The 25,937-nt window shown below is 45.0% G+C and overlaps 1 protein-coding gene across 1 annotated transcript in view; it reads right to left on the reverse strand.

Annotated features, from left to right (window-relative positions):
- LOC129701420 (serine/threonine-protein kinase 32A-like) overlaps positions 1-25,937 on the reverse strand; it is a 289,291-nt gene that overhangs the window by 57,515 nt on the left and 205,839 nt on the right. Inside the window, exons 6-10 of the mRNA XM_055642577.1 lie at positions 24,292-24,381; positions 14,072-14,175; positions 8,254-8,370; positions 5,865-5,990; positions 548-676 (exon numbers count right to left, since the gene is read on the reverse strand). Coding sequence (XP_055498552.1) covers positions 548-676; positions 5,865-5,990; positions 8,254-8,370; positions 14,072-14,175; positions 24,292-24,381 — 566 coding nt within the window. The remainder of the gene's footprint in view (positions 1-547; positions 677-5,864; positions 5,991-8,253; positions 8,371-14,071; positions 14,176-24,291; positions 24,382-25,937) is intronic.

Below are 25,937 nucleotides of genomic sequence, written 5' to 3' on the forward strand. Positions count from 1 at the left end.
CCGTTGAATGGTTTCAGTCCTGGAATGTTAACTCTTTTTCTTTCCACAGATGCTGCCAGACCAGACTTATGAAAGACGGGAGATTTCCTATCCCAAAAAAACATTAGTGAACCAGATACGATTTTACCACAAATCAGTAGTCTATGCTTTTTGAGACTTTAAAAAAGAATCCATCTATTAATCAATTGAATTTATATTCCCCGAAGATAGACACAAAAAGCTGGAGTAACTCAGCGGGTCAGACAGCATCTCTGGAGTAAAGGAATAGGTGACATTTCGGGTGGAGACCATTCCCCACCTGCAATTGTGGTTTCAACTCTGGATCTAGAGTCCGGAACTCAGTGACAACAAGCAACTACCACCACACCACCATGCCTGATGTGAGATTAACTGCTAGCAATAGGCATGTCTTTGCAGGAAAATCTGATAACATCACAGTTCACCAAAGTATAGCTGAAATTAACACTCAATACGATGGGAAGCACAGCTGCAACCCATCTCACAACCCTTTATCCCATCCAAGACAAACAATATGATTATTACTGACCAGTAATGAGTTGTCTTTTCTATTTTCCTTTAATCTTTTTGCCAGGCGCTTTTTCTTCTTGTGAAGGGGTTTCGACTCGAGAATCATTTCTTCAAGTTCAAATGTCGGGTCACAATTTAGTTGACCTCTCTGCATACAAAGAAATATATATATATATATATATCAGGGAAGGCAGGTTGTGATACAATGGGATGTGTTGTACCATGGCTTTCAACTTTGCTATGTCTTGCACTGGAATTTGATTGGGGAAACTTGCAATCCACTTGTATCTGATCAAAGAATTATGACAATACTCAGAATGACATAAAATGTACAACAGAGACAAGGGCTAATTAACACGACGGCTCCATGCTCGGTGTTGATGCTTCACATAAGCTTCCTACCATTCATTGTTGGATGAATTATGGGCAATGATGAATCCGAGAATAGGAGGGAAATCGATCATCTGATTGAATGAAGCCAGAACAACATCCTTGCTCTCAATGTCAACAAGACCGTGTAGCTGATTGTTGACTTTAAAAGACTTTAAAAGAGCAAGGCCAAGGATACACAATCATGTCTTCATCGACATGTCGATGGTGGAGAGAATCAACAACTTCAAGTTCCTGGGTATGCCTTTCTCTGAAGTTCAGCACATTGATGTAATCATAATGTCTAACAATGCCTCTAGAAGATTGAGGAGATTCTGTATGCCGTTGGATACTCTCTTCTACAAGTGTATGGTAGAGAGCATATTAACTGGTTGCATCATGATCTGGTTCGGCAACTTAAATGCTAAGGAAGGAAATAAATTATAAAAGGTTGTGGACACTGCCCGGTCCATCGTGGCTACTGACCTCCCCACCATCGAAAGGATCTACAGGAGGCGCTGCCGCTGAAAAGGCAGCCAGCATCCATCAAGGACCCAGATCATTCTGGCCACATCCTCGTTTCACTCCTGCCATCAGGAAGAAGGTTGAGGAGTCTGAAAACCATGACTTCCAGGTTCAAAAACAACTAATTCCCACTACGAACACCGACTACATTTTGAACAACGACTTGTCTTAGTTGTACTGGGACTTTGGGCTTTTGTTTTTATTTTGCATCAATATTGTGTTTTTAAAATTTTTTGAAGCTTTTGTGTTTATTTATTATGTTGATGTTTGAGTAGGATTTACAGACCTGTTATGCTGCTGCAAGTAAGAATTCAATGTTTCCGTTTTGGTACATATGATAATTAATCACCCTTGATCTTTGAACTGAAACCGGTTTTAAGATCATGAAACATGTTCTTTGCATGTTTGCCAGGGAGATGGCATTTATTATGGACTATTTGCGACTGTAAACATACTGCAGTGGATCAAAGCTGGCTGGGAGACTGGAGTTAATGTGTGCCATCACCGGACTCTCGAACCACTGCAGTCTCAAGGTGCTTACAATGCCTGCACGCTCATTTTTTACATCTCACGGGTGTATCTCCTTTATACCAGTTACCAGTTTATTCCATTCAACATATATTAATTTCCTGACCATCCTGAAGTGTGTTGAAACTGACAAGCTTATCTTTCAGCCACAGGCACAGATATTCTATTGTGCACAATGGGTTCTTGCAATTTCACTCAAAATCACACCCAGTCTGTGCAAACTTAATCATTTGCAGTTTTTTGGTTGAACGCTTTGACTGAGTCTTGATTAACACCGGCAAAATAAAATTGAGCATGTTAAACATCTTTCACTGTATGTGTTTTCAACTTTGTCTCCCTCGTCAAGGTTCCAGTGTTGAGATGGGAACCAGGACTTGCACCAAGCATGGAATCCCCGTCTGAGCTATAGGGAGAGGTTGAGTAGGCTGGGATTATATTCCTTGGAGCGCACAAGGATGAGGGGTGATTATTATTGAGGTGTATAAAGATTTGATAGGAATCTGAGGAGTAATGGCCCTGTCCCACTGTACGAGTTCATTCAAATGCTTTCCTGAGTTTAAAAAAAAAATCAAACTCGTGGTAAGCACGTAGAATGAACGTAGCAGGTACGTCGGAGCACGGGGATGTCTCTTAGCGGCTCGTAACGCTAACGGCAGGTACTCGGGAAAACTCGCTAACGGCGGTAAGCTCGGGAAGACTCGTGAAGGTTTTTCAACATGTTGAAAAATGGCTACAAGAGCCCCGAGTACTTACGAGCGGCTATTGCCGTAAACCTCCGAGTTCGAATCAGGGCAAACTCGGGAGAACTCTTGGAATGAGCTCGTACAAAGAGTGGTGGCTGTATGGAACAAGCTCCCAGAGGAGGTAGTTGACTGTCCCAATAGTTAAGAAGCAGTTAGACAGGTCCATGGATAGGTCAGGCTTGGAGGGATATGGACCAAATGCGGGCAGGTGGAAATAGTGTAGCTGGGACATGTTGGTCGGTGTGGGCAAGTTTGGCCGAAGGGCCTGTTTTCACACTGTATCACTCTGTGACTCTATGCCATCGTCAGAGTCAGGAGAATTGGAGCCCAGGCCAGAGCACTTCACCAGGCTTTTAGAGTGATGAATATGGCATGCACAGTGTTCTCAGTCAGAAAACCAAACCTTGTTGCTCTATCAGTTAATGGGGCACATATATTACCTGTGACCCATGCTGTTACAACCAAAGATAGACACCAAAAACTGGAGTAACTCAGCGGGTCAGACAGCATGTCTGGAGAAAAGGAATAGGTGATGTTTCTGGTCGAGACCCTTCTTCAGACCAGGCAACTAAAGATGGGTGTCTCTGTTTGCTCCAGTGATCATAGAAACATAGAAACATAGGTGCTGGAGCAGGCCATTCGGCTCGTCGAGCAGCACTGCCATTCAATATGATCATGGCTGATCATCTAAAATCAGTACCCAGTTCCTACATTTTCCCCCATATCCATTGATTCATTTAGCCCTAAGAGCTAAATCTAACACTCTCTTGAAAACATTCAATGGATTGGCCTCCACTGCCTTCTGTGGCAGAGAATTCCACAGGTTCACAACTCTCTTGGTGAAGATGTTTTTCCTCATCTCAGTGCTAAATGGCCTACCCCTTATTCTTAAACTGTGACCCCTGGTTCTGGGCTCACCTGACATGGGAAACATTTTTCCTGCAGCTAGCCTGTACAATCCTTTAAAATTTGTATTTGTTTCTATAAGATTCCCCTCCCATCTTTCTAAATTCCAGTGAACACCAGCCCAGTCAATAGACAATAGACAATAGGCGCAGGAGTAGGCCACTCGGCCCTTCGAGCCAGCACCGCCACTCAATGTGATCATGGCTGATCATCCACAATCAGTACCCCGTTCCTACCTTCTTTCCATATTCCTTAGGGCTCTATCTAACTCTCTCTTGAAAGTATCCAGAGAACCAGCCTCCACCCTCCTCTGAGGCAGAGAATTCCACGCACTCTGTGTAAAAGGTTTTTCCTCATCTCCGTTCTAAATGGCTTATCACTTATTCTTAAACTGTGGCCCCTGGTTCTGGACTCCCCCAACATTGGGAATGTTTCCTGCCTCCAGCGTGTCCAAACCCTAAATAATCTTATATGTTTCAATAAGATCCTCTCTCATCCTTCTAAACCCCAGAGTATAGAAGCCCACCCGCTCCATTCTATCAACATATTACAGTCCCGCCATCCAGGGAATTAACCTGGTGAACCTACACTGCACTCAGTGGAAATCTCTTCTGTAAAGTCACAAAGATCAGAAAGCCCATGTCCGTAATCTATGTTGAATTAGGATTATGGTAAAGTGGAATGCTACAGTTGTTTCCACAAATGAGAAGAAATGGTGGGCAATATTACTATTTATGTTCTTTAATCTGAATCTTGGAGACTCTTGTGATGAAAGGACTTGCCATGTGTTGATTACCAAGGGCAAATTCATCACCTGGTCACAAAAGTATCAAAGGAACAAAGATACTTATTAATAAACAGAGCTGGGTGATGGGTGATACCATTATCTGCTATTTGCAATTGATCAGTTTATTTGTTTATGTGTGTATATATTTATATTGTGGTATATGGACACACTGATCTGATTTGTAGTAAATGCTTACTATATTCTGTGTGCTAAGCAAAACAAGAATGTCATTGTCCTATCAGGGACACATGACAATAAACTCACTTGAACTTGAACTTGAGGTACCAATCGCCTGCATAACCCATGCCCAGGAAACTAAATACCCAATAAACGGCCTCTCATTTTAATGCATAGGTCTTTCTTCCTCAAGTCGACCGTCAATTCACGCCCTGTTCTTCAGCCTTTGACTAATATTCCAATCGCCAAGATAGAGTGCAGTGTAGAGATACCTCATTTAGATTGAATTGTTAGATGGAAGCAAAGAGCCTATAGCCATAGGATCTTTGGATGGGAGGCCCCACACCACTCAAAGACAGTCTCTGCATTCTCGCTGGTGACTCCTATAAATCACTCAGATTAAATCCACATATCCACTATCTCATTGCCACTTTGGGGAAGTTAGGTGCTGATGTAACAGCAACTCCTATCCAACTGCAACGTATTTTGGGAAGTGAGAGGATCAGTACAAGTGCAAGTTTGTTCTTTTTTAGGAATGAATGTTATACTTTATTCTAGGTAACTGCTGGAATGGTGGATGGGTTGTTTATAATGCTTACCTTCCGGGCCCTCAGATGGCAGCAGGAGGTGCCCCCAGGGCATGAAGGTTGAAGATGGCTGGGCAATGAGAGGGACGATGGTTGGTGGGACGAGCAGGTGGAGATGACGGCTGCAACAGACCTTTATGGCCAGTTGGGACCGTGAAATGGCCCTAACATCTGGTGACTCTTGCATAGACTCAGTGGGCTGTTTCTATGCATTATGTACTTATCCGTGGATTGTACATGTTTGGCAATAATCTTACTGATCTGTACGCAAAAAAATAATTTCACTATACCTTGATACATGTGGTAATAAAGGAACCATTGAACCACAGTGGAGTTGTTGATTTACAGCGCCAGAGACCCTGGTTTAATCCTGACCAGGAGTACTGTCTGTACGGAGTTTGTACGTTCTCCCCGTGAACTGCGTGCGTTTCCACCGAAATCTTCGGTTTCCTCCCACACTCCAAAGACGCACTGGTTTGTAGGTTAGTTGGCTTGGTATAAGTGTAAATTGCCCCCAGTGTGTGTAGGATAGTGTTAATGTGTGGGGATTGCTGGTCGGTCCGGACCCGGTGGGCTGAAGGGCCTGTTTCCGCACTGTATCTGTAAGCTAAACTAACCATTCAGAGACAGAAAGCGATAAACATATGTGAAGTGGCTAGCTAGATCTAATTCACTGTTTCATGGGACTTTGTGGACTTTGTGGAACAGACTTACATTGGGGATGAATCCTGCTGTGAGTTTCTTCTCTAGAACAGCATCCCAGTTTATATCTGCCAAGTACGGAGAGTCCTGTACATCGGCCAGGCTGGAGAGACGTTGGTTCGAGCTGACCGTAATCAGCTGAAATATAAAAAATTGAAATTACTTACGGGGGAGGAAGATCCCAGCGGTATCTTCATACATTATCTATGTCCAACTTGCCTCATCACACAGAATGCTGGAGTAATTCGGTGGGACTGGCAGCATCCCTGGGGAGAAGGAATGGGCGATGTTTTGGGTCGAGATCCTTCTTTAGACATGCTGCCTGTGCCTTCATCTTCTTCCTCGGCTTCCAACCCTTCTCTCCAGAGATGCTGCCTGTCTCGCTCAGTTACTCCAGTAATTGGTGTCTATCTTTATCTACAGTTCCTTCCTACACATTGCCTCATCACACAATGTCTTCCGACTTTTAGTCTGCACCTCACGCATACCTCTTGTCTAACTCCTGTACCTAACTCCATGACTATTGGACCAAATGCTGGCAGGTGGGACTAGTGTAGCTGGGACAATGTTGGCCGTTGTGGGCATGTTGGGCCGAAGGGCCTGTTTCCTCACTGTATCATTCTATGACTCTAACTCCCAACATAATTTTACAATTGCACATTTTACCTTCCAAACATCCAGGAGATACAACTGGAGCAGAGTGGAAGAACCACGAGGTGACTGTAGTGGGGAAGAGAATTTATGTGGTTGAAGAATTGCATGCACTGGGTGGGCCGAAGGGACTGTATAACTGTATGGCTCGATGACATTGGAGCCATTCACAGTCACCAGCTCAGATACTGACACTGAGTGAATGTCAGACAACAGATCAGTTCTGTGCAACATACCCAATGGAATCAAATGTAATGCAGGGTTTGATGGTCAATACTGTACACTCCAGAACCGCCCTCTCTGTTTTTCTCCTGCCCCTGGCTCTGCTCTTCCTCTCCCACGGTTTTCTGAAGAACCATCCTAAAGGACTGGCATTGCTTCGATGCAACACACGTTCGAAGCCTCTGTCCTGCCCTGCCACACTGCCAATGTCCTTCCTGCTGCATGGTCAGCAGAAGCCCTGGGCTGCTGCTTCATGCATCGAGGAAGCAAGTGTAGTTTGCAGGCTGGGTATCACCCATCGCAGCTTAACATCATCTATGGTCACTGCCTCTGATAATCAGCAGTCTTTCACCAGCTATACAGTACCCACTGGGGCAGGTCTGAGCAGGAAGACAACACAGGCATTAAGTGTATGGACAAAGACAGGCAATTTACATTTAACTATAAAATACCATTTCATTTACAAAGTTTGTTTTGGAATGCTTTTTATTTATGTGCAGTCTCAGCAGTTGTTTTGACGAGGAGAATAGATTGGGTGAATGCCTATTTAGACTCTTTTACCCAGTTTAGGAGAGTTAAGAACCAGAGTACTTTGGTTTAAGGTGAGAGGGGCAACATTGAATAGGATCTTGAGGATTAACTTTTTCACTCAGAACGTGATGGGTATATGGAATGAGCTGCCAGAGAAGGTAGTTGAGGCAAGTACTATAACAGCATTTGAAAGGCATTGGGGCATGTACATGTTTGGAAATGTTTAGAGGGATCAATGGCAGCTCTCAGTCTGGAAAGACCACGCTTCTGCACCACGGTGAGGTCTATAGGGTCTTTGCACATGTTGGCAACGTCTGCTGTGGTTGACAAGCCCAATTCTCCAGTGACAGCATTTGCTGCAATGGGAACAGATAATGGAGGCCGTTTGGGGTTGTAGAGGCTCGTTTCTTGCTGCCGGCCCCCCTCTCTGCAGCACACAAGTTCCTGCCCTCATCTGCCCCCCTAATGCCTTCCTGGCAAATCACGCCATGGAGGGATACGGGGCAAAACAAATGGGCAAATGGGACCAGCTTAGATGGGGCATAATGGTCGGCATGAATGGGTTGGGCCAAAGGGCTTGTTCCGTGCTCCATGACTCTGTGACACTAAACCTCCATCTGGAACACCATGGTTATCCATAGTCCCACCCCAGAAGGCAACAACATACCTCATCAAAGCTTTCATGCGTCATGCTTTTACTTGCAAAGCTTCTAGGATTGTCCTGAGGGCTTCAATAATTAAAAATAAATCTGTTGGATTAAAAATGAATCTTAGCAACCTAATGTTTCTTGAAGGCTTGTGGCTGATAAAAAATATTGCTACCGTTGATGGTCAAAACTAGTCAGGGACTAAGGAATCAACATTTTCCAACTACCCTGGGAAGGTGGTAGTCTCCAAGAATGGGCCAGAGTAGGGTAGTCAAGGGGCAGGAGGTTAACTAACTAAGTCTACCATTATACATCCAAACAGATGTAACAAGCTCTCCATGTGTCCTTACCTTCTGAAGCAATGACACTAATCCACTGGACCAGGCAGAGGGGTAGTTTATTCTGACAGATTTGAACATGTGAAGTGCTTCATTAACGGAGGTGCTGGAGCGGATTTCATATGGTCTCTGTGAAAAGACAATATATTCATAGCATTATATATCAGAGGTAAAATCCTATCAAAACTCTTTGACCCACAATGGTTGTGCCAAGCTTTGACCCACAATGGATGTGCCAAGCTCCATGCTGGATATGCAATGGAAGACATTTAAAGACTGCATGGATGAACTACAAAAATTGTTCATCCCAGTTTGGGAAAAGGATAAATCAGGGAAGGTAGTACATCCGTGGATAACAAGGGAAATCAGGGATAGTATCAAAGCGAAGGATGATGCGTACAAATTAGCCAGAAAAAGTAGCATACCGGAGGACTGGGAGAAATTCAGAGACCAGCAGAGGAGGACAAAGGGCTTAATTAGGAAAGGAAAAATAGATTATGAAAGAAAACTGGCAGGGAACATAAAAACTGACTGCAAAAGTTTTTATAGATATGTGAAAAGAAAGAGATTAGTTAAAACAAAAGTAGGTCCCTTGCAGTCAGAAACAGGTGAGTTGATCATGGGGAACAAGGATATGGCGGACCAATTGAATAACTACTTTGGTTCCGTTTTCACTAAGGAAGACATAAATAATTTGCCGGAAATAGCAGGGGACCGCGGGTCAAAGGAGTTGCAGGATTTGAGTGAAATCCAGGTTAGCCGGGAAGTGGTGTTGGGTAAATTGAATGGATTAAAGGCCGATAAATCCCCAGGGCCAGATAGGCTGCATCCCAGAGTACTTAAGGAAGTAGCTCCAGAAATAATGGATGCATTAGTAATAATCTTTCAAAACTCATTAGATTCTGGAGTAGTTCCTGAAGATTGGCGGGTAGCAAATGTAACCCCACTTTTTAAGAAGGGAGGGAGAGAGAAAATGGGGAATTACAGACCAGTTAGTCTAACATCGGTAGTGGAGAAACTGCTAGAGTCAGTTATTAAAGATGGGATAGCAGCACATTTGGAAAGTGGTGAAATCATTGGACAAAGTCAGCATGGATTTACGAAAGGTAAATCATGTCTGATGAATCTTATAGAATTTTTCGAGGATGTAACTAGTAGCGTGGATAGGGGAGAACCAGTGGATGTGGTGTATCTGGACTTCCAGAAGGCTTTCGACAAGGTCCCACATAAGAGATTAGTATACAAACTTAAAGTACACAGCATTGGGGGTTCAGTATTGATGTGGATAGAGAACTGGCTGGCAAACAGGAAGCAAAGAGTAGGAGTAAACGGGTCCTTTTCACAATGGCAGGCAGTGACTAGTGGGGTACCGCAAGGCTCAGTGCTGGGACCCCAGCTATTTACAATATATATTAATGATCTGGATGAGGGAATTGAAGGCAATATCTCCAAGTTTGCGGATGACACTAAGCTGGGGGGCAGTGTTAGCTGTGAGGAGGATGCTAGGAGACTGCAAGGTGACTTGGATAGGCTGGGTGAGTGGGCAAATGTTTGGCAGATGCAGTATAATGTGGATAAATGTGAGGTTATCCATTTTGGTGGCAAAAAAGGAAAGCAGACTATTATCTAAATGGTGGCCGACTAGGAAAAGGGGAGATGCAGCGAGACCTGGGTGTCATGGTACACCAGTCATTGAAAGTAGGCATGCAGGTGCAGCAGGCAGTGAAGAAAGCGAATGGTATGTTAGCTTTCATAGCAAAATAATTTGAGTATAGGAGCAGGCAGGTTCCACTGCAGTTGTACAGGGTCTTGGTGAGACCACACCTGGAGTATTGTGTACAGTTTTGGTCTCCAAATCTGAGGAAGGACATTATTGCCATAGAGGGAGTGCAGAGAATGTTCACCAGACTGATTCCTGGGATGTCAGGACTGTCTTATGAAGAAAGACTGGATAGACTTGGTTTATACTCTCTAGAATTTAGGAGATTGAGAGGGGATCTTATAGAAACTTACAAAATTCTTAAGGGGTTGGACAGGCTAGATGCAGGAGGATTGCTCCCGATGTTGGGGAACTCCAGGACAAGGGGTCACAGCTTAAGGATAAGGGGGAAATCCTTTAAAACCGAGATGAGAAGAACTTTTTTCACACAGAGAGTGGTGAATCTCTGGAACTCTCTGCCGCAGAGGGTAGTCGAGGCCAGTTCATTGGCTATATTTAAGAGGGAGTTAGATGTGGCCCTTGTGGCTAAGGGGATCAGAGGGTATGGAGAGAAGGCAGGTACGGGATACTGAGTTGGATGATCAGCCATGATCATATTGAATGGCGGTGCAGGCTCGAAGGGCCGAATGGCCTACTCCTGCACCTAATTTCTATGTTTCTATGTTTCTGTACCGAGCTGAACTGGTCTGATCTGCCTTCAAATGATTCATGTCCCTCTATTCCTTGAATGTCCATGTGCTTTCAAAAGCCTCTTGAATGCCACCATTATATCTGCCTCCACCACCACCCCTGGCAATACGTTGCAGGCCCCAATACCCTATGTGTAAAAAACCTGCCTCATAAATCTCCATTTAACTTTCCCCCTCTTTCCTTATAGCTATGCCCTCTAGTGTTGAACATTTCCACCATGCAAAAAAGATACTATCTACCCTATCTATGCCTCTCATCATTTTATATACTGCTATCAAGTCTCCCTTCAACCTCCGAAGTTCCAGAGAAAACAATCCAAGTGCACGTGTACCTAAACCCCTCTAATCCAGGCAGCATTCCTGCAGAGGGTAAAACACCCTCTGCACCCTCTCCAAAACATATGTATCTTTCTTATTACGGGGCGACTAGAACTGCACATATTTGAAATGTAGCCTAAACAAACTCATATAGAGGCTGCACCGTGACTTAGTTTAATTTAGTTTAGAGATAGAGCATGGAAACAGGCCCTTTGGCCCACCGAGTCCACGCCGACTAACTATCACCCATACACTAGTTCTACCCAACACACCCAAAATTTACAAAAGCCAATTGGGACCTGCAAACCTGCATGTCTTTGGAATGTGGGAGGAACCGGAATACCAGGAGAAAACCCACGGGGTCACAGGGAGGATTTACATACTCTGTACAGACAGCATCAATAGTCAGGATCAAACCTGGATCTCTGGCGCTGTAGCAATTCTACCGCTGCACCACTTTTCTGCCCTTTCTGACTCTCGTACTCAATGCCCCCAGCGATGATGGCAAGCATAGCATATGTTGTTTTTACCAAACCATCCACTTATGCTGCCACCTTTCGTGAGCTATGAACTTGAACTCGAAGATCCCGCTGCAGATAAATGCTGATAAGGGTATTGCCATTAACTGTACACTCTCTCCTTACATTCAACCTCCCAATATGAAACACCTTGTACTTGCTCGGGTTAAACTCCATTTGCCTTTTCTCCACCCATTTTTGCAGCTGATCTACAGTATATCACGCTGTATCTTCTGATAGTATTCATCACTGCCTGCAACTCCTCCAATATATCAATGATTTGGATGAAAATGTACATGGCAAGATTAGCAAGTTTGCAGATGATACAAAAGTGGGTGGATTTGCAGATAGTGAAGATGGTTGTGAACGATTGCAGCAGGATCTTGATCGATTGGCCAGGTGGGCTGAGGAATGGTTGATGGAATTTAATACATAGAAATGTAAGTTGTTGTATTTTGGGAAGTCTAACATGGGCAGGACCTACACAGTGAATGGTAGGGCTCTGGGGAGTGTTGTACAGCAGAGGGATCTAGGGGTGCTGGTACATAGTTCCTTGAAGATTGAGTTGCAGGTAAAAAGGGTGGTCAAAAAGGCTTTTGGCACATTGGCCTTCAGCAGTCACAGTAGAGTATAGAAGTTGGGAAGTCATGTTGCAGTTGTATAAGACGTTAGGTGAGGCCACATTTAGAGTATTGTGATCAGTTCTGGGCACCTTGTTATAGGAAAGATGTTGGCAAGCTGGAAAGGGTACAGAGAAGATTGATGAGGATGTTGCTAAGACTCAAGAGCCTGAGCTATAGGGAGAGGTTGAGTAGGCTGGGACTCTACTTCATGGAGCGCCGGAGGATGAGAGGTGATCTTATAGAGGTGTTTAAAATCATGAGAGGACTCGATTGGGTAGACGCACAGAGTTTCTTGCCTAGAGCAGGGGCAAGAGATCCAGAGAAAATATAGGAAGGGGGAAAAGATTTAATAGGAATCTTTGGCGTAACTTATTCACACAAAGAGTGGTGGGTTATTGAACGAGCTATCAGAGGAGGTCGCTGAGGCAGGGACTATCACAATTTTAAAAGAAACAATTAGACAGGTACATCATGAATAGGACAGATTTAGAGGGATACTAGACCAAGTGCAGACCCGTTGGTAGTCTGCTCCCCCAATGGTGTGATCTCCCAACCCAATATTCCACCATGCACCCGTCTCCTCCAACGGAACTGAACCCGTTCCCAAATGTAAGATTCCAGCACTCCCCTGCCTCCCTCAGCAGTGTAGCAATGTTACAAAATTTTGAGATTTAAAAAATCAAGTCTGCAATTTATCGCATCAGATAAAGCATAACAATAAGTTTAATTTGACACCAAATTCACTTTCATATCTCAAGTATTAAAAAAGTTATGACCATTTTCATACTCGGAAATTAGCATCTTGTTCCCTATTGATTTTCAATGGACATTACAAAAAAGCTGTGATCTTGGATAGTCAAACGCCCATTTCTTAAGGAAAGATTAACATTTTTAAATAGCCTAAGTGTCCAAAGATTATTCACAAATAATTCACAATATAACATGATTTTTATATCTAATTTACATTAATTTATAGGCCAAATGGAAGAAATTTAGTATTCAATTGCTGTAAATAAATGCCCATTTAAATCGGTTTTCTAGGGGGTTCATGTGGAACGCGCTGGTTTAGAACGTTGACATAGCGCTGGATTAGTGCCCTCAAATGCCAAGAAAAATACTGCGGGATATAAAAAGCCCAAAATGAACCACTCGCTATAGATAACTTGATATATAGGGTTATATATATGCCCCATTTAATGTAAAAATAAGGTACATACCTTTAATTGTTTGCTTTATAAAACCCTGGGGCTGCGAGAGGTTGCGGAATCAGAGAGTAATTTTAAAACTATTAGAACTATATTATCGAGGCCTATAAAACTAATAATACCTTTTGCGACCGGGTCTTGCAGCGATTTTTCGTTAATGATTTACTAGGCTGAACATGTGCGATTAGTACAGTCTAGTAAAAATCGCGTTTAAAACCCACCCCCTCCAAACAGCGCCAAAATCGCCGACATGGCTGAGGGCAGATTCCTAATGACGATTCAGGTAGGTTTTGTAACATACCTAAGCAATGGATTAAAAAAAAAATCCAATTGCACCTCCCTGCCTGCTGCAACAGTTCCAATTGCAATACCAATTGGCCCTCTCTCTCCTGTTGAAGCACTTGCTGTGATATCCCATTGAGGTGAAAGGTTCAGAGTGTTCCTGTCTTGCAACTTTGTTTTGAAGTGTGTTGGAAGCTGATAGGAAGGAGCAGCCGTCCATGTAAATGGATCCATTCTGATTGGACATCTGCGAGTATTGGGCATTGGAACGAATCAAAAGGCAGAAAGTCAGCCGGACGCCAGGCGGCAGCCACACAGTTTTAATATATAATAGATAGATGGGCCAAATACAGGCAGGTGGTGCTAGTGTAGATGGGACCTGTTGGCCAGTGTGGGGAAGTTGGGCCGAAGGGCCTGTTTCCAAGCTGTATACCTATGACTCTATGAATATAAGTGCAAGAGCCGTTCAACATGCCTGTCCTTTGAGGAGCTCATATGCAGTGATTCCAAGCGACCACCAGTCCACGGCAAAGTGATAGCCAGTGCACCCATTTATAAATGGATGAAATATTTCAGGAGCTGTGGAAATATGAAAATAAAAGATTACAATGAATAGTTATTTAATGCCGTCAATAACCCATGCTTGGTTGTGCTGGTGCGAGCAAGTTTACAAACCTTGTCCTTTTTGACAAGTTAGACAGATGAATAGTTTCACAGAGGAAAGTTAAGGAAAATGTAAACTAGCAGCAGAAGTTTGATCATTTTGTATTTCCAGCTACACTGACTGCTCCATTATCTGGATTGGAACCTTCGCTGAAGCTCCAGGTATATTTTGCAGCATTTCACTACTCAGAGCAGCAGGGGTCAATCACATGCCTTAAACTCTTCTTGGCTTCATCCGTGAAATGACAGTAATGGGGCTGGAAATAGTCCACTGTAACAAAATTCAAAACAAATACCCACTAAGGTTTCCTGACAGTAAATTAGAAAAATAGGTTGCTCAAGGGTCTTGCTGAAACTCTATTTCAAAACCAGTTGCATAGAATGTGTTTCAGTTACTTTTCCACACTCTGCACTTTCTTCCAATGGGTACCTGAATAGAGGTAACACTTCCCTTTGCAGGATGGCATGGAGATGGAACACAGGGGAATAGCGGCACACCAACTTCCTTAGAAGGCTTAGGATGTTCGGCATGTCCCCTCCAACTCTCACCAACTTCTACAGATGCACCGTAGAAAGCATTTTATCAGAAGGCATCACAGCTCGGTTTTGGAATAGCTCCATCCAAGACTGCAAGGAATTGCAGCAAATTGTAGACACAGCCCAGACCATCACACAAACCAATCTCGCTTTCATCGACTCCATTTATAAATCACTTTGCCTCGGCAAGGCCAGCAGAATGGTCAAGGATGAGTCGCACCCTGGACACTCTCTCGTGTTCCCCTTCCCAGCTGTTATCAGGCAACTGAATGATCCTGCCACAACCATAGAGCAGTGTTGAACTACTATCTACATCATTGGTGACCCTCAGACTATCTTTGATCGGACTTTACTGGCTTTACCTTGCACTAAATGTTATTCCCTTACATACCATAAATGGGTCGATTGTAATCATGTATTGTGTTTCTGCTGACTGGTTAGTATGCAACAAAAGCTTTTCCCTGTACCTCGGTACATGTGATAATAAATTAAACTAACTAACTAATTAACTAACTAACTAACTACATACAGATATGAGTGAAGGCAGAGAAGGTTTTATCCATCTATCAGAGGTTCCCATCTTGGGCTCGAGCCCAGTCAAGCATTCCAAGGTAAGTGACACTCTCACAACATCAAAATATGTAAGAAAGTTTTTAAAAAAGAAAAATAAATAATGTAACCTGCAAGGCTGCCAACATTGGGTGGGAGTTGAGAGTGAGAAATTGCGAGGGAGCGTTGCGACCTGGGGGGGTGGATGGGAGGAGGGTGTTCAGGTCTTTTGGGTTACGGCCCGTGTGCCGTAGGTTGCCGAACCATGTCCTAGATGTTTGGCCTCAGTGTGGTCCTCCCCATGTTTTACAACCGATTCACCTGGTTAGTTTTATCTCTGGCTGCTTTCTGTTGTCGGCGGCTGCACATCCAAACAAGTAAGAAGAGACGACAGATGGCGCAATGGACTAAGTGTTCGGCTGGCGACCGGAAGGTAGCCGGTTCGAATCCCGCTTGGAGTGCATACTGTCGTTGTGTCCTTGGGGCAAGACACTTCACCCACCTTTGCCTGTGTGTAAATGTAATGTAATGATGTGAAGCACTTTGGGGTTAATGCAAGTTGACTAAAAATGTGCTATATAAATAAGATTATAAGATAAGAAGAGAAGAGATGCAACGTCACTAACAGCCGCCAACTGACGCGCTTCCACAGACCGCACAGATCGTTGTGATATGGCGCAAAAAGACAAACTGTGCAGGGACTGAAGACAGCGTGAGAATTCTGTCATCAGCGTGAGAATTGGCTGAAATGTGTGATTCTCACGCTCAAAGCGGGAGAGTTGGCAGCCCTGTCTAAGGCCAGGATGTGACAACAGACGCACAGGGAGCCACATACACAAAGGAAGACACACACACACACACACACACACACACACACACAGGGAGACAGACACACACAAGCACAGGGAGACACACACACACACACACAGAGACTCACACACACACACACAGGGAGACACACACACACACACACACACAGGGAGACACACACACACACACAGGACACACACACACACAGGGAGACACAGACACACACACACACACACTGAGACACACACACAGGGAGACACACACAGGGAGACACAGACACACACACACACACAGGGGGACACACAGACACACACACACACAGACACACACACACACACACACACACACACACAGGGACACACACACACACCACACAGACACACACACACACAGAGACACACACACACAGGGAGACACACACACACACACACACACACACACACACACACACAGACACACACACACACACAGAGACACACACACACACACAGGGAGACACACACACACAGGGAGACACACACACACACACACACACACACACACACAGACACACACACACACAGGGAGACAGCCACACACACACACACACACAGGGAGACACACACACAGGGAGACACACACAGGGAGACACACGCACACACACACACACACACACAGACGCGCACACACGCACACACACACACACACACAGGGAGACACACACACACAGGGAGATACATACACAGGAGGACACACACACACAGGAACACACACACAGGGAGACACACACACAGGGAGACACACACACACAGGGAGACACATACACAGGAGGACACATACACAGGAGAAGCAGACACACACACAGGGAGACACACACACTGGGAGACACACACACAGGGAGACACACACAGGCACAAACACAGGGAGACACAAACAGGGAGACACACACACAGGGAAACGCACACACACAGGCAGACACACACACACACAGGGAGACACACATACACACAGGGAGACACACACACACACACACACACACACACGCACACACACACACAGGGAGACACACACACACAGACACACACACACACACACACACACACACAGGGAGACACACAGACATGCACACACACACAGGGAGACACACACACACAGGGAGACACATACACAAAGGAACACACACACAGGGAGACACATACACAAAGGAAGACACATATAGGGCGACACACACACACAGGGAGACATAAACACACAGGGAGACACATACACAGGAAGACACACACACAGGGAGACACACACACAGGGAGACACACACACATGGACGCCACTCCCCAAGCGGAATATGAGGTGCTGTTCCTCCAATTTCCGGTGTTGCTCACTCTGGCCATGGAGGAGACCCAGGACAGAGAGGTCGGACGGGGAATGGGAGGGGGAGTTGAAGTGCTGAGCCACCGGGAGGTCAGGTAGGTTCTTGCGGACCGAGTGGAGGTGTTCGGCAAAACGATCGCCCAACCTCCGCTTAGTCTCACCGATGTAGATCAGCTGACATTTAGAGCAGCGGATGCAGTAGATGAGGTTGGAGGAGATACAGGTGAACCTGTCGCACCTGGAACGACTGCTTGGGTCCTTGAATGGAGTTGAGGGGGGAGGTAAAGGGACAGGTGTTGCATTTCTTGCGGTTGCAAGGGAAAGTGCCCGGGGAGGGGTTGGTACGGGAGGGAAGGGAAGAATTGACAAGGGAGTTGCGGAGGGAGCGGTCTTTGTGGAAGGCAGACATAGGGGGAGATGGGAAGATGTGGCGAGTGGTGGGGTCACGTTGGAGGTGGCGGAAATGACGTAGGATTATTTGCTGTATGTGACGGCTGGTGGGGTGAAAGGTGCGGACTAGGGGGACTCTGCCCTTGTTGCGAGTGCGGGGATAGGGAGAGAGAGCAGTGTTGTGGGGTATGGAAGAGACCCTGGTGCGAGCCTCATCTATGGTGGAGGAGGGGATCCCCCGTTCCCTGAAGAATTAGGACATTTCAGATGCCCTGGTGTGGAACACCTCATCCTGGGAGCAGATGCGGCGTAGATGGAGGAATTGGGAGATGGGGATGGAGTCCTTACAAGAAGCAGGGTGGGAAGAATTGTAGTCCAGATAGCCATGGGAGTCAGTGGGTTTGTAGTGGATGTCGGTCAGATGTCTATCACCTGTGATGTAGATAGTGAGATGGATAACTGTTAGTGTGGAAACCTTGCAGGTGGATATATGCTTCATTTTGGACAACATGTTGCTGAAGATGGACACAAAACGCTGGAGTAACTCAGCAGGACAGGCAGCATCTCTGGAGAGAAGGAATGGGTGACATTTTGGGTCGAGACCCTTCTTCTGCTGTTAATTGAATTAGAGTCAGAGTATCACATGGCATTTTGCCCAGGCCCTCTCTGCGACCAAGTGCCCATCAAAGCTTATCTCATTTTCTCACATTTGATCTATATCCCTCGGAACCCATCCTATGTACTGTATGTACTTTATCCAACTTTTGTTCCTGCTCAATCATTTTCCCAGGCACCTTTTTCCATATGCCCACACTGTATGTGCAATAGTTGCACTTCAGGTTCCTATTAAATCTTTCGCCTCTTCCCTTAAACCTCCGCCTGCAAGTTCTTGATTCCTTGACCCTGGGAAAAAGACGGAGCTTTCAGCCTTGCATGATTTTATTCACCTTTGTAAGATCACCTCTATGCCTCCTACGTTCCAAGAATTGAAGTCCTAGCCTGCTCACCCATTTCTATAGCTCAGTCCCTCGAAATTCTGGTGACGCCCTCGCAAATCTTTTCTGTACTTTTTCCAGCTTCATAGACCTGCCCATTTTTCCCCTCAGCTCTTGTCTGGACACAGTCTCTGGAAACAATGTTCCTGCATTGCTGTCAAATAGGAAAGGCTTGGAGATTAAAGCCCTGAGGCTGCTCAGCTTGGAACAATCATTTCCACCTGCTTGTCCTAACTTGCCCATGATGCTTCAACCAGAGGTATTCCCTTCAAGTAGCTAATTACATCTTCTCAACTGGGTTCTTCTGGTTTGCTGCTCATTGAAGTGAGGTACCAAGATATAACAAAAAATAAAAGTGCTTTGTAAGCTGCAAAAGGCTATACATTTTTATTTTTTTTTAAATTTAGTTTAGTTTAGTTTGGAGATATAGCATGGAAACAGGCCCTTCGGCCCACAGAATCCACGCCGACCAGCAATCCCCACACACTAACACTATCTTACACACTAGAGACAATTTACAATTTTACCACACCAATTAACCTACAAACCTGTATGTCTTTGGAGTGTGGGAAGAAACCAGAGCCCCTGGAGAAAACACACACAGGTCACTGGGAGAACGTACAAACTCTCTACAGATAGCACCCGTAGTCAGGATCGAACCCGGGTCTCTGGCGCTGTAAACAGCAACTCTACCGCTGCGCCACCATGCCGCACTTTTGAATACCTAGCTTGTTACATACAAGGAATAGTTATGCCCCTGTCCCACTTCGGAAACCTGAACGGAAACCTCTGTAGACTTTGAGCCCCACCCAAGGTTTCCGTGCGGTTCCCAGAGGTTTTTGTCAGTCTCCCTACCTGCTTCCACTACCTGCAACCTCTGGCAACCACCTGCAACCTCCGTGAACCGCACGGAAACCTTGGGCGGGGCGCAAAGTCTCCAGAGGTTTCCGTTCAGGTTTCCTAAGTGGGACAGGGGCATAAGCAAGTACTTTGCATAAATGTGACACTGGATGTTGGTTGCAGCGTCACACAACTATGAATGTCCTCACATGTATATGCTGAAACAACTTTCCTTGTCCTATATACTTTTGTGAAGAAACATAGGAGTCCTAAATGCTGGGCCTGGCTGATGCTCTGGGTTCAGCTAAAGATAGCAACAAATTGCTAGAGTAACTCAGCGAGACAGGCAGCATCATGGAGAAAAGAAATGGGCGATGTTTTGGGGGCATGACCCTTCTTCAGACGCGTTTGGCTGCTCACCAAAATGGCCAGGCAGAGGCTGCTCTTGGTGAAATTACTGGACCAAGATGCAGTTTAGACTGATTGGTCGCAGGAGCTCTCAGGAATAAGACAGGTTTATAAGCTGGTATTGGTCTTCCTCCCTCGGAGGTGCAGCTGGCATGGAGGGTTAGACATGCTAACTGGAAAGCCTTTTAGACCCAATCAGGGTTGTAAACCAGTAAACAGGTCAGGGACAGAGGATTAAAACAAGTTTAGCACAAAGGGTTGGACACAGCAGACTGAAGAGATTAAATGAGTTTGGTTTAAAGTTATATGTGTTGGCATCTAGGGCTAGCCATGCCATGTGGTCATGTTATAAGGTGATTAGTGATAGGAGCAGAATTAGGCCATTCAACCTATCAAGTCTACTCCGCCATTCAATCATAGCTGATCTATGTCTCCCTCCTAATCCCATTCTCCTGCCTTCTCCCCATAACCCTTGAACACGAATCTCTCTAGCTCTGCCTTCTGTGGCAATTCTGAAGTTATGGCCTCTGGTCCAAGACTCTCCCACTAGTGGAAACATCCTCTCCACATCCACTCTATCCAAATCTTTCACTATTCGGTAAGTTTGAATGAGGTAGCCCCTCATCCTTCTAAACTCCAGCGAGTACAGGCCCAGTGTCCTCAAACGCTCACCATACGTTAACCCACTCATTCCTGAGATCATTCTTGTAAACCTCCTCTGGACCCTCTCCAGAGCCAGCACATCCTTCCTCAGATATGGTGCCCAAAATTGAAATTGCTCGCAATACAATGTGCCAATGTGCATTTACTGTACCAAGGAAAAGGGCTCGAAACTTGACACAGTGGTTTGCGTGTTTGGTGAGCAGTTTTAACTGTGCAGTATGTGGCCTCCTGCATTCAGCCACACTGTAGAGGGTGTCAAAGGTAAGGAGGGCTATGGGCACCTGCCTCTCCTGTGGGACTCCAAAAATGTCCAAGTGCTGGTCCAGATATTCACTGCCCCCCATCTCTCTCCCAGTTCTTCATGTGTGGCTGTTTAGGGGTGGGGGAGGGGGGGGGGAGGGCTTTTTATTTCTCAAGAAAAGCAGGCAGCAAAAGAAGTTTGATAAACACAATTAATTTCAGAAAAGACAACTTTGTCATGTGGAAATACTTTGAAGTGCTGCTGGCATTAATTAGCCTTCAGAAAATCACATGGAGACCTGACTGTCAGCCACTGTGAAAAAATAGTGTAGATGGGTAGTGGTTCTTGAAGTAATTTTTCATAATTATAAAAGCTACCACTACCGTTCACACTCAGGTCTTGGTAGGCATGGCAACGACTTATATGTCTGTCTCAGGTTGTGATCATGTCTGCATATATCCTAGCCACTGGTGCAAAATCAATCACTCTCCCTTGCGCATTATAGCTCGTGGGTTAGGCTAATTGGCTCAGTCATCTCCTTCCAAGATTCCATTCGACAGAACTGAGCAATAATCCCTTCTGACAGTTCAGAGAAATACTGAGCTGGATCTGTACAGATGGAGGGACCACCCTTTAGGATCAGTCAATTAAAGGAGCCACATCTGCATTGTTCTGACTGTCTCATTGCTTGCTTTCAGCATAACTGCGTAGCAATATAGAATAGAATAGAATGGAATGGAATACTTTCTAGGCACAGTGACTAGGCACAGTGAGATTTTTTGCTGTATACCCAATGTATACAAATAGCAGCCACCTACGTTGCTATCAAAGTTACAAAGCATCTCGGCTCCCCCTTTTGTTCTTCCCGCCCCACCCACAACGGTTGTCCATTGTCCATTGTTTTCCTCTCCCCCCACGGTTCTTCCATGCTCTCGTTGACCGTCGACCACGAGTCGACCAGCAAGGTGTCACCGCCGCCGCGAGACTTCACCACTGCTGAGGCCCATCGTTGTGAGACTTCACCACCGCTGAGGCCCATCGTTGCGAGGCTTCACCACCGCTGAGGCCCATCGTTGCGAGGCTTCACCACCGCTGAGGCCTCACCGCTGTTGACGCCCCACTTCACGCCTCCGTGGTGGCGACCCGGGCTCCAGCCATGGGCTCTGTCGGCAGCTCCACCGACCGGGACTCGGACCCGCGAGGCCCGGCTCCTCCGCTAGACCTGCGAGGACCCGGCCACGATTCTACACGGCGATCCGGGCGGCATCGAGACCAGGGAGCCTCGATAAAGGCCTCCAGTTGCGTCCCCAATCCACAGCGGCGAGGCCCGTCGTATAATATGTATAATAGTCAGCAAAAAAAATGCAGATTCCAGCAACTGCTGATTCTTGTGTCTTTACAATATTTAAATGGTTCAGAGCTCCCCTGCTTCCAACAGCCCTTCACATTTTGTGTACTTGCAACCTTCAAGCAGAACGGCACCCAGTGTTGTGTAGATTTTGAGTGGACAGACAGCTTGAGTTGAGTAGACATGCAGACAGATCTGTGCAATGTATGAGGAGAAACTGGGCGGGTGGAGCAGGGCACACCAGCTGGTGTAGTGAAATGAAAAGTCACAGTGTCAGGGCCATCTTACCAAGGTGACAGAAAATATTCTCTGTGCTGGAGACAGTATTGACTGCCCACTGTCAGGGTTCAAGACATCTCCTCAGGGTGGGGAGAGAACGCAGGAATGGGAAGGGGAGGATGCTGCCATTGTGGTCCACCCATGAAACAATGAAAGAGGTAGAACTAAGTGATTCTACTGGGGCAGAATGAGTTTCTACAATCTATAATCAACACACAGAAAAACATAGGTAAAAGAATCTCTGGCCATTTGCAATTCGGCAATAGGATGATGGAGATCAAAGGATTGAATGCACAGCTCAGATGTGTGAGACCAAGTGGGTTTGAGTCACTGGGCCAGTCATGAGGAAGGAGGAAAACGCTTCCTTGGAACAGTACGGATTGATTAATACAGGTGTCAGGGGTTATGGGGAAGGCAGGAGAATGGGGTTAAGAGGGAAAGTTAGATCAGCCATCATAATGTGTCAAATGGCCTAATTCTGCTCCTATCACTTATGAACACAGTCATAGAGTGACACAGTGTGGAAACAGGCCCTTCGCCCAACTCGCCCACACCAGCCAGCAATGCCCCAGCTACCCTAGTCCCACTTGCCTGCTCTTGGTCCATAACCCTCCAAACCTGTCCTATCCAGGTTTGCTTTCTTATCCAGAGGCCATGTTTAATATGCACAAGTGAGTGTGACCTAATAGTCTTCACAGAAGCATAGCTGCAAGATGACCATACTGGTAACCAAATATTCTGGAGTACTTAATAATTCAACAGGATGGCTTGAAGGGGAAATAAGGTAGGTAGCTCTGATAGTAAAGGATGGCATTGAATCAGCAATGGGAAAGAGACCTGGCTCAGAAAATCAGCAAGTAGGATCAGTTTGTGCGGAGTTAAGAAATAATGATGGTAATAAACCTTTGGTGGTGGAAGTCTTAACAATGATCACACTGTTGGATAGAGAGACCACCAATGAATAAATGGAGCTTGTGAAAAGAGATAATGCAAGAATCATGGACAACTTTTAATCTTCTGATACAATTGCAAAGTCAAATTAGGAAATATGTGTTTTAAAATGTGTACTTGAAATACATTTGAGGCAGCTATGCAGAACAGTGTGCTGTGAACAGCCTGGACTATTTAAAATATAACAATGCTCATGACTCATGATTAAAAAGTAACCACAAAATAAGGAAAGTTTTGGGTGAAGGAGTGATATTAACTTGATGAATTTCAAAATCTGTTTCAGATGCATGAATTTAGGTATGGAACTAGTGTAAATAAGGCCAGTGATATGGCGTGAAGGAAGATTCCCTTCATTGGGAAATCAGATTAAAACTTTGAGCAGTGACGGAAATGTAAAAACATTCTCCATGATTTGCAACAATGGCACATAGTATTGAAGAGTAAATGCATGGTATTACATACTCAAAGTACTGAGATGATAATAAGAGGGTGATCAATTATTGGAAATAGAAATAATGAATTTTCCCTTAATCCCATTTTTAACTTCAATTTTACTTTCCAAAATGATTGGCACCAGCTCCACCCAGCTCTCAGCAAAGGTTCTTCTGTGAATAGCTGCAGAATGCTTTCTCCTGAAGTCAAGGCAGGTGCTATGTAAATGCACCCACACTTACCCATGTATGGCTTTGTGCCTGCAATAGACGTGGCTTCTTTCTCCTCCTTCACCATTGCCGCAATGTTGAAGTCAGTGATGTGCACATGCCCTGGAAAGGTTCAGATAACAAAAATGGATTATCAACACACAGAATGTCAACTGGTAAAATACAGATGATCAAATAGTCTTCATATCACCCTGAAACTGGCATTAATTATGTGGACTCACAGTCGCCAGATAACAACCCTTGCCCTATCTGTTATGTGGAGACATTTGTGATTGCTGCAATCCTATATAAAAGGCACAGGAAATGCAATACAGACTGAGCAGGTCACTGGTGAGATAAACAGTGTCAATGTAGTGATGAACAATATTTCACCGGAACTGATGAAAACTTTCAGGTGGAGAAAATAGTTTAGTTTAGTTTAGAGATATAGCGAGGAAACAGGCCCATCGGCCCATCGAATCCGCACCGACTAGTGATCCCCGCACATTAACACTACCCTCCTACACACACAAGGACAATTTTACATTGATGCCAAGCCAATTAACCTACAAACCTGTACGTCTTTGGAGCTTGAGCTGGAACAATAAGAGGTTGAGGAAGAACAGATTAGAGGAAAGATGAATCTTGTAACAGGGAGGAAAGCAGAAGGAATTCGTCATTTTTCTCCAGAGGTGGGAGAACTGATTTCCTGCGTTTTGTCAGGATGCTGGCAAAGTGTTAAAGCTGCAATGGTGTTAATGTTGCATTGGTGTTAAATCTGCATTGTTGTTAATGCTAAAATATTGTTAAAGCTGCAATGGTGTTAATGTTGCAACAGTGTTAATGTTCTAATTGTGTTCATGCTACATTGGTGTTAAATGCTGCAATGGTGTTGATGCTACAATGGTGTTAAAGCTGCATTGTTGTTAATGCTGCAATGGTGTTAAAGCTGCAATGTTGCTAATGCTACAATGGGGTTAAAGCTGCAATGGTGTTAATGTTGCAACAGTGTTAATGTTATAATTGTGTTCATGCTACAATGGTGTTAAAACTACAATGTTGTTGATGCTGCAATGGTGTTAAATCTGCAATGTTGTTAATGTTGCAATGGTGCTAAAGATTTTCACTGTACCTCGTTACATGTGACAATAAATAAAGTCAATTCAATGAGACACAGTGCACACTCCATGGATATCATGGCTTCAATGTAAATTCAGCCCATGTTCTTGACCCCATAAGAGGATATATTCTCTCTGCACCCTCCTGATCAATTCCTACGACGCGCCTGTACATTTTGCAAAGGTAATTTCTCATTCTTAAAAACTAGCCTGCGTATCGGAACAATATACTCACATAATATACACTTACATAATCTCTTCATTCGTGGCATGAAAGTAATGATGGAGATGCAAGTAACTGCAGAAGCAGAAATCTTGAGCAAGACAGTAAATGGTCGTTGGGCCAGGCAACATCTGTGGAAGGAATGTTTTGTGTCCGTACCCTTCTTCATTCTGAAGAAGAATCCAGACTGGAAACATCATGTGGCTAAAGGGATCGAGGGTATGGAGAGAAGGCAGGTACACGATACTGAGTTGGATGATCAGCCATGATCATATTGAATGGCGGTGCAGGCTCGAAGGGCCGAATGGCCTACTCCTGCACCTATTTTCTATGTTTCT

This window comes from Leucoraja erinacea, chromosome 11 (genome assembly GCF_028641065.1).
Source record: "Leucoraja erinacea ecotype New England chromosome 11, Leri_hhj_1, whole genome shotgun sequence".
Taxonomy (NCBI): Eukaryota; Metazoa; Chordata; class Chondrichthyes; order Rajiformes; family Rajidae; genus Leucoraja; species Leucoraja erinaceus.